The sequence below is a fragment of the Trachemys scripta genome, chromosome 6 (genome assembly GCF_013100865.1).
Source record: "Trachemys scripta elegans isolate TJP31775 chromosome 6, CAS_Tse_1.0, whole genome shotgun sequence".
Taxonomy (NCBI): Eukaryota; Metazoa; Chordata; order Testudines; family Emydidae; genus Trachemys; species Trachemys scripta.
Genome location: NC_048303.1, coordinates 70,908,316 through 70,917,764, shown reverse-complemented (window position 1 = coordinate 70,917,764; position 9,449 = coordinate 70,908,316). Strand labels below are relative to the sequence as shown.

Sequence of the window (9,449 nt, the reverse complement as noted above, 5' to 3'; positions counted from 1 at the left end):
TTTGCGTTTTGTCAGATCTGCAGTGAGTGTTCTTAAAATGAATAACATGTGCTGGGTAATCATCCGAGACTGCTATAACATGACATATATGGCAGAATGTGGGTAAAACAGAGCAGGGGTCATACAATTCTCCCCTGAGTTCAGTCACAAATTTAATTAACGCATTATTTTTTTAACGTGTGTCATAAGCATGTACTCTGGAATGATGGCCAAAGCATGAAGGGGCATACAAATGTTTAGCATATCTGGCACGTAAATACCTTGCAATGCTGGCTACAATACAATAGTGCCATGCAAATGCCTGTTCTCACTTTCTGGTGACATTTTAAAAAGAAGAGGGCAGCATTATCTCCTGTAAATGTAAACAAACTTGTTTGTCTTAGTGATTGGCTGAAGAAGAAGTAGGATTGAGTGGACTTGTAGGCTCTGAAGTTTTACATTGTTTTGTTTTTGAGTGCAGTTACGTAACAAAAAAACTACATTTGTAAGTTGCACTTTCACGACAGAGATTGCACTACAGTACTTGTATGATGTGAATTGAAAAATACTATTTCTTTTCATTTTACAGTGCAAATATTTATAATAAAAATAATATACACTGATTTAAATTACAACACAGAATACAATATATATGAAAATGTAGAAAAACATCCAAAATATTTAATAAATTTCAATTGGTATTCTATTGTTTAACAGTGCAATTAAATCTGTGATTAATGACGATTAATTTTTTAAATTGTGATTAATTTTTGAGTTAATTGCATGAGTTAACTGCAATTTATTGACATCCATAATTATGTTATTGAGTCAAAATATTGGGAAAATGGGCTAGTATTAAAAAGGCATTGCTACATTACCTGAAAGACACCGGGCAGAACAAGAGAATAAAAACTGCTAGAAATTAGAAATTATAGTTGGTGGTAGTAGACTATTCAGTCAAGTCTGCTTTGCCCTGGGGGGAAAAAAAACTGAAAAGGGGAGTAAAAACAGCTGATAGTCCCTCTTGGCAGGGAGGCAGTGGGAAGCTGTTTGGAGGGGTGGGGATGGGTCTCCAGGGAGACTGTCAATATTAGGGAGAGTGTCCATCCCATGGCCTATACCCTCCAAAACACTGGGCCCATAATGGTAAGGAAATCTTGCAAAGGGATTTCCGTGATATAGGATGAGAAAAGGTCTGATGCTGCAAACGATTTTGGACAGGGTTATGCTGATTTCATTTCAGCCTTCACTGGGAAGATATGAAGATAATATGGTATGAAGATATGAAGTAAGAAGATAATAATCACACTATTCTGCTGCTGTGCTAATTTATGCAAGGGGCACTTTCGCTTACAGGGTAATAGCTAAAATACTTTAAATTAATTATTTTTCTTTCAAGTCTTATGTGATCAATGGTTGAAATGTATGACATGAATTTGAGCGACAGCAATTTATAGACTTGCAGCATAGGGGCTGGATCTAAAGGGTGCTTATAAAATTATTAGGAGCCATAACTGTAAATAATATTAAATACAGCACATGAAAAGCTTTGGAGATAACATATCATGTTGTTTTTATACTGTTGCTTACTATACAATTTGATTTTGTTCAGTGCTGGATGGTGAACTCATTCTTATTATTTTTGTGTAATATGAATGTAATCCTTGGCTGGCCTGAGGGAATGCTAGCAGTACACTATTCCATGAGGCAGACATTCAGCTTTAGGAGCCACCTAGTCACAACAGAGATCAGGCACGTGGTAAGGGTTTGGAGTTGTATTATTCTGTTCAACTACTCTGCCTCTCTAAACCACTCTTTTTACTTAGGGTATGTCTATACTACCTGCCGGTTTGGTGGGCAGCGATCGATCCAGCGGGGGTCGATTTATCGCATCTCGTCTAGATGCAATAAATCAACCCCCAAGCATTCTCTCGTCGACTCCTGTACTCCACCAGGCCGAGAGGCGCCAGCGGAGGTGACGGCGGAGTGTCGGCAGTCGACTCACCGCAGTGAAGACACCGCGGTGAATAGATCTAAGTACGTCGACTTCAGCTACCTGTTATTTATGTAGCTGAAGTTGCATAACTTAGATTGATCCCCTCCGCCAGTGTAGACCAGGGTTTAGAGAAAGGTTCCTGCACATATCGCTTAGCTGCAGCAAGAATGGAGCAAGCTGGAAAACCGGTGTAATGTGCAACAATGCACTCTTCAGTCACATAGAAGAAAGATTCTGGTTTTATTTTGGAAGGACTTCTCAAAAATCATGTTAATTTAAATACATGTTTAGTAGTGTCAAACTGAGGTTCTCAAACTTTTTCAGAGAATGAACCATACATTGTAGTAGTGAGATTGTCTCACAGGACACCTCCCTGCCCATTCATGATCACATAGGCTTCTTTACACATATTCCCTCACAATAAAATACAGTAACTGATCACATGCAAAAGTAATATTAAGAAAGAAAACAAGAGGAGCCAGCACCATAGCAGCAGCCAGCTCTCTATGAACCACTAAGCCCACAAACTACAGTGGTGAGGAAAACATAGTGCAGAACAAATGTTCCCTTAGCTAACAGAAGTCGAGTTGTGATTAAACAGACATGAATTGAAATCCTGGCTCCCGTGAAGTCAATAGTAAACTCCCCTTGACTACCTTGTGGAAAGGATTTCACCCTTAGTCTTTTTTTGTAGCAGGGAAGAGAGGAGAGATTGACTGTAACTTTGTACAAGAGCCTTATTGCCTCACTTTAAGGAAAAGTAATAACTGCAGTTAAATGCTATGTCAGTCTGTCCAATCAGTTGGAAGTGAAGGGGGCTCTTTAAATCTAGGGTTTTTATTTCTCAGCTCTCATGGGAGCTCTTCTGACAAGTAACACAAAAAGAATCTGTAACAATATCTCACAGACACAGAAAATACTGCCTACTTAGAATTATATTAAATTAAATTTGTTGGCCTATTATATATATAAAAAACAAAACAGAAATTGGATTGAGTCAAGGATGTTAATTATTGCCTTATAAGCACCATTGCCAGAATTATTATGACTGATTTTCTGACTGTTTTCCTAGAAAGTTTCTATTTGTCATCTACAAGAGGAGCAATATATAAAATTAAAAATACAATAAAAATAGATTATGGGAGCCCACAGTAAGGGTGGGGTGGCAACCACTTCCACAGCAAAAGTTTCTGACAAGTAGTTGCAGAAGGGATGCCTGGGAGGCTCTAGACTACCCATAACCTCTGCTTCATTAGCTGATCACTGCAGCAGAAACCTCTAACTCAGGGGCTCTCAAACTGGTGGTCAGAACCCCTCAGGGGGTTGCGAGGTTATACCTGGGGGGTCGCGAGCTGTCAGCCTCCACCCCAAACCCCGCGTTGTCTCCAGCATTTATAATGGTGATAAATATATAAAAAAGTGTTTTTAATTGATATGGGGGCGTCACACTCAGAGGCTTGTTATGTGAAAGGGGTCACCAGTACAAAAGTTTGCGAACAACTGCTCTCTTTTGCTAAACATTTCTGTCGGTCATGGAACTAAAAATCTGAAGCCAGGTGGATAACTGAACAGGAAGTCTGTGTTCTGACATACAGTTATCTGTAAAAAGAAAAGAAAAAAAAGGAAATTATGCAGATATTTGTTTTATTAACCAAGTGGCGTACATTGGTGAGGCTCCAACAAGCTGCTGTTAACTTGTGGCTTGGGCAGTGAGTCAGGAAAACTGCTATTCACAGTCAGGCTGATAAAACATAATGCTGGATCATTTCCCACTTCACTCTGATATTATATATATGGTTATCTCCTAAATGCTGCCCTTCACCTCTCTCAAACAAATGCATATCTACTCTGAATGTCTCATTTGGGACCTCCCTACTGAAAAGGGGGTTTTCGGTAATTGCAGGCTTAGTAGTTGTTAAGCACACAGAGAAAGAGAGGGTTTAGAGATAAATGCAGAAGAGAATGTGTGGGGAGAAAAAGGGTAGTTTCCAGCACAATTAGTGGACTTTCCATGTGAGAATGATATTCTGGCTAGTCACTAAACATGTGATAAAGCAAAACCTCAGAAAAGGGAAGTCTCGCATGAAAAATTGCTATCAACATATTGCTCAGCTGCGAAAAGATGCAAATGAAAGTTAACAATGCAGTATATCAGAGAGTTCTGTTAGTAAAAATGAAATGCCAAACAGGAGCCTCCAATTCTAAAACAATTTTTTAAGTAACTTTACACACTGGACTTCTTACATGAGTAGGGTTACCAGATAGCAACTGTGAAAAAACGGGAGAGGGGTCGGGGGCAATAGGTGCCTGTATAAGAAAAAGTCCCAAAAAATAGGACTGTCCTTTTAAAAACGGGACAGCTGGTCACCCTATACATGAGTAAAGTAACTCAAGTGTATTTGCAGGATCAGGACCTTAATAAATGTAACTGTTAAACTAATTGTAAATGCACAGAACTCAGGAAATTCAAAGTTATGGTTCCCTAAGCAGCCATAATCTAACCACCTTGTGCATTCACAGCATTTTGTATAGTGTTAATTTGTACTTTAATATTGTAAAATGGGTCAGTGTATAAAATATACTATTAAAATATTGTTATATTTGCACGTTCTGCTTTTATCAAATAAACACAGAACTATATAATTACCTGTATGTTCTAGAAACTTCTGCTCTCATATCCTCCACAGGGTTGCTGTGAAACTGTATTAGTATAAATCCACCTATGTCCAGGGAGACTAAGATATAAACAATATAACTTTATTACTTTTACAGATTATCTAAACAATGTAACCAATTTATCATTTATCTTTACATTGAATTTCCTGATAATAAAGATTATATAAACTAATTATGTCTTATTCTAACATAGCTGCAATACTACTATCTTTCATCTGTTTCTTAGTTTTGGTCATTTTCCACCATTTAAGTTTTAGCAATCTGGGATGCTGGCATATCACTTGTTACCTTAAAACCCTATGAAAACTTAGTTTGTGACTATTATTTCCATTCCCTTCTTGATGAAAATATTCTGCAAAAACATGTTTATTACTTTTCTTTTACTCAACTCTCTGCACATCATTTTCCCTTTCCATATAGTTTGAAAAATCATAAGTACAGTAAAAGCTGTGTTATCCGGCATGTTGTGGGAATGGGTGGTATCAGTTAGTTAAAAATTCCAGTTAACTAAGAGGGAGAGAGTTTGGGTGCAGGAGGGGGCTTAGGGCTCGGGGTGCAGGAGGAGGAGCTCGTTTCAGGCTCTGGGAGGGAGTTGGGGTGCAAGAGGGGGCTCGGGGAAGGGGCGTGGGAGGGTTGTGGGGTGCTGGATCTGGGCAGCGCTCAGCTCGGGTGGCTCCCCAGAAGCAGAGACCTGTCCCTGCTAGTCCTAGGCGGAGGCACAGCTAGACTGTTCTGCGTGCTGCCTCCGCCTGCAGGCGCTGCCCCTACAGCTCCCACTGGCCACAGTTCTCGGCCAATGGGAGCTGCAGAGGCAGTGCTCTGGGCGGGGTGGACGCAGTGCACAGAGCCGCCTAGCCACACCTCCCCCTAGGAGCAGCAGGGACATATCACCGCTTCCAGGGAGCCATGTGGGGAGCCTGCTGGTCATATACCAAGCAGACTATAATCCAGATTTTCAATGAAGATCAGAAATGCCTTTATAGAACTTTCTGGTTGGTAAAGTGCCAAATAACACAGCTTTTACTGTATATTACGAGAAAATGGTTAAAAATAATTTTATTTTAAACTTATACTAAGATCCAAGCTGAGGTTTGAGATTTTTCCTGCAAGATTTGAGAATATCACAGATAAGTCTCATCCTAGGTTGGTACAGACCCTGGTGTGAAGTTGTGCAGGTGGTTGTCATTAGAGGCTGCAGAAAGGCCTTGTTATCTGGAAGGGGCACTTAGCAGTGTGTGTGGCTTAGTCTGCAAAGGTTTGCCAGGACAGTTATGTTGATTAGGAGTGTCCAAAAAAATCACACTCCCTAGTTAACACAGCTAACCTCCCCTAATGTAGACACAACCATGCCGACAGAAGAGTGCTCTTATTGGCATAGCTAATGTCTGGAAATGGTTAAATTATGGTAGGAGACAAATGCTGAGTCTCCAGTAGGGGGCTAGGCCAGCATAGTTACACCGGCAAAGCATTTGTAGTATAGACAAATCCCTAAATGAGTATGAGAGACAGACAGACAAGGTGTGTTTATATACTAGGTGAGGGCTCTTTTCACTGAGGTGAGATAGGGAGGGGACAGTGTGGACTAAGACCTGGTCTACTCTTAAAAGTTAGGTTGACACAGCTCTGGCACTCAGGGGGTTGAAAAATTCAGCTCCCTGAGCACTGTAACTATGCCGACCTAATCCTTAGTGTAGATGTGACTAAATTGACTGAATAATCCTTCCATTGACCTAATTACTGCTGCTCAGAGAAGTGGATTACCTATAGCAATGTAAAAAAACCCTTCTGTCCGTGTAGGAAGCATCTACATTATAGTGCTGCAGCACCGTAGCTGGGTTGCTGCAGTGCCCATGGTGTAGATATGGCCTCAGCTACCCATACTTTACTTCTTTCACCTATGTGGCTTACTAGTAAAGCAGTGTAAGGAATAGTGTTCCTAACTCACTTTTTGGTATTCTTTCAAGTTGAGTTGCCAGGAAAATATATCAACCACATAAAATAAATGACTGCTTCATTTTAATTTATAATTTAAATAGAAATATTTAGCATTTTTCTACTAAACAAATACACATTTGCCCTGTGGATTTTGTGCATCAGCTTTAATGTAAAAATACTAGCCATTATGAACTAGGGCTAATCTTAGAACCACACATCCCTGAGTTGTGTCTTGCAGGTAAAAAAGCAATTTAGTTCATATTTAATAATTAGGTACAGCTACGACCACTGACAAATAAAGGTGTGGAAAAAATCTGAATGTATTTACAGCCAAAGAGAAGCACCTGGGGAATGGTGCTTGATGCCATAAAAGCTATTATGAGGCACTTTAAAGGGGGAACTATCAATTTAAAAGTCATATTATAATTAGAGACAAGGTGAATGAGGTAATATCTTTTTTTTGGGCTGACTTCTGTTGGTGAAAAAGACAAGTTCTTGAACTTACAAAGAGTTCTTCTTCAGGTCTGGGAAAGGTATTCAGAGTGTCTCAGAAAAATACAAGGGTGGAACAGATATGGGTAGGAGTTAACCCACGGTGCAATTAATCATTTCAGGTGACATTGGTAGTAAACACCTCTGCAGTCATAGGGTACGTCTACACTTACCGGAGGGTCCGGCGGCAGACAATCGATGTTCTGGGATCGATTTATCGCGTCTGGTTTAGGGATAAATCAATCCCGGAAGTGCTCGCCGTCGACGCCGGTACTCCAGCTCGGCGAGAGGAGTACGCGGCATTGACCCGCGGTAAGTTCGGACTAAGGTACTTCGAATTCAGCTACGTTATTAACGTAGCTGAATTTGCATACCTTAGTCCGAAGTGGGGGCTTAGTGGGGACCAGGCCATAGGAATAAAGAGGGTTAGTGGGTTAGATTGTTGTAATGAGCTACAAAGCCAGTATCTTTTTTTTTAAATCCATGATTTTTAGTATCTAGCAGAGTTATGAATTTAAGTTCCCAGGCTCATCTTTTGAAGGTGTTGTTTTATTAAAAGTGTTTGCCCACTGGGTGTTTGTCTTTCATCATTTTATGACTATTATAAAGTTACTTAACTTTTAACAATAAGCTGAACTTATCAAAAATTAATTAAAAAAAAACCCCAATCTACTTTTCACTAATGGCCTGATCCTGCAAAGATTTGCACATAGGGTATGCCTAAACTACAGTCTCTACCAGAATATGCTATAGCACAGTTGCAGACGTATGTATGTCTACATAAAAATGCTAAAATGGAATAAAGTCAGCTTTGAATTAGCTCCAGTTGTGGACTACGCTGATACAAATTAACAACAAAGCGAATTAAACTAATGCAAAATAACGCAGCCTGCTTCCAGAACCACACGTGGCATTAAACCGGAGTAACGCTGGGCCAATGCAGATACGCACACCTGCCCAGGATGTCTGGTCAGTTTCACGGTAATGGGCGCTCGCAAACAGCGTATCCCGGCCTCACAGACGCTGCACGGGAACCTTCCTCCAGGCGAGTCTCTGGCGCAATTCGAGGGAACTGCACAGCCCCACCCCACCTCTCCTGTTCGCTCGCCGATGGCACGGCACCGCCAGACTGGAACAACCAGCTACCGCTCCTCCCCAAGGCGGGAATAGTGATCCTATCTGGCCTTGTGATTGGTTGAGCAGCCCAGGGGGGCGCTCCCGCGATAGGCGCTTAACCCCCCCCCACCACACGTGACGGGGCCCCGCGGCCTTACCCAGGCTCCCAACCTACCGTCGCCTTTCGCTGCCTCTTAGCGCCACCTGGCGGCTGCCTCCCACATCGCAGCCTTGAGCCCCGGCTCTGCCTAGCCGGCGGCGAAATGGAGACGGCAGTTACTGGGAGCGAGGAGTCGGGCGTCGCGGAAGGGCCCGTGGAGGCAGCAGCGGGGCGGGAAGATGGCGGCTGCGAGGGTCTGTGGGAGCTGCCCGTGGAGCGCTGCGTGAGGCGGGCCGAGTGCGGGCGCTGTAGGTGAGGAGCGGGGCGTGGGGTCAGCTCGAGCCGGGCAGCGGGGCCTGGCAGCTGCGCCCCCTGCCGTTGTGGAGGGGGAAGCGCCGGGACACGGGCTGCAGCTCTGCCCGCACCGCGCACGGGCCGCAGCGCGGGGGTCCGCCGGGTCCGCCTCGGGCGCGGGGCGGGACATGCCTTCGGGAGTCCTGAGGCGGGTCTTCTCGGGTGTCACGGGCCGCTGTTCTCCGCCTGTTGCTGCTTGGCAGGGGGCCCGGCTCAACCCTCGCTCTCCGCAGGGGGAGCGGAACCAGGGCGGGGGTTGCAGGTGCAAGTGTCTCTGCTGAGCCACCAGCCATATGCTTGTGTTTGCTTAGGGACCGGACTTCAGCAGCTGGGGAGGGGGGCTGCAGCTCTGCCAATGGCTGACCTTGGCCAAGTCACTTCCCCTCTCCGTGCCTCAGTTTTCTCCTGTCTAAAAAACCGGGGTGGGGGAGAATGATGTGCTTATGTTCTTTGTAAAGCACGTTGAGCTGTACAGGTTGTACTCTGATTGGTGTTTTACACCGCAGGCTTCACTGTAGCATCTGCGCACCTTCCCCTGGTGCAGTAAGTGAGGGGGCTCCATTTTTGTTATGTATGTTCCCTTAGCCCAGTGGTTCTCAAACTTTTCTACTGGTGACCCCTTTCACATAGCAAGCCTTTGAGTGCGACCGCCCCTTATAAATTAAAAACACTTTTTACGTATTTAAAACCATTATAAATGTTAGAGGCAAAGTGGGGCTTGGAGTGGAGTCTGTGAGCTTATGACCCCCCCACGTAATAACCTTGCGACTCCTTGAGGGGTCCCGACCCCCTGTTTGAGAA

General features: G+C 43.4%; 1 protein-coding gene and 1 long non-coding RNA gene across 6 annotated transcripts in view; one reads left to right on the top strand and one right to left on the bottom strand.

Annotated features, from left to right (window-relative positions):
• Positions 1-2,198: 2,198 nt before the first annotated feature.
• Positions 2,199-8,485, bottom strand: LOC117878971. Of its 2 annotated transcripts, none has more exons than XR_004646154.1 (3): positions 8,353-8,485; positions 4,623-4,710; positions 2,199-3,574 (listed from the first exon to the last, which is right to left on the bottom strand). It is a non-coding gene; the product is annotated as an uncharacterized LOC117878971 (long non-coding RNA). The 2 variants fall into 2 exon arrangements; XR_004646155.1 differs by lacking the exon at positions 8,353-8,485 and adding an exon at positions 8,030-8,327.
• The window catches only part of DTWD2 (DTW domain containing 2), a 187,690-nt gene continuing 186,666 nt past the window's right edge, over positions 8,426-9,449 (top strand). For all 4 annotated transcript variants that reach the window (XM_034773752.1, XM_034773750.1, XM_034773751.1 and 1 more), the window contains exon 1: positions 8,426-8,606. In XM_034773752.1, coding sequence (XP_034629643.1) covers positions 8,458-8,606 — 149 coding nt within the window. In that variant the 5' untranslated portion in view covers positions 8,426-8,457. The remainder of the gene's footprint in view (positions 8,607-9,449) is intronic.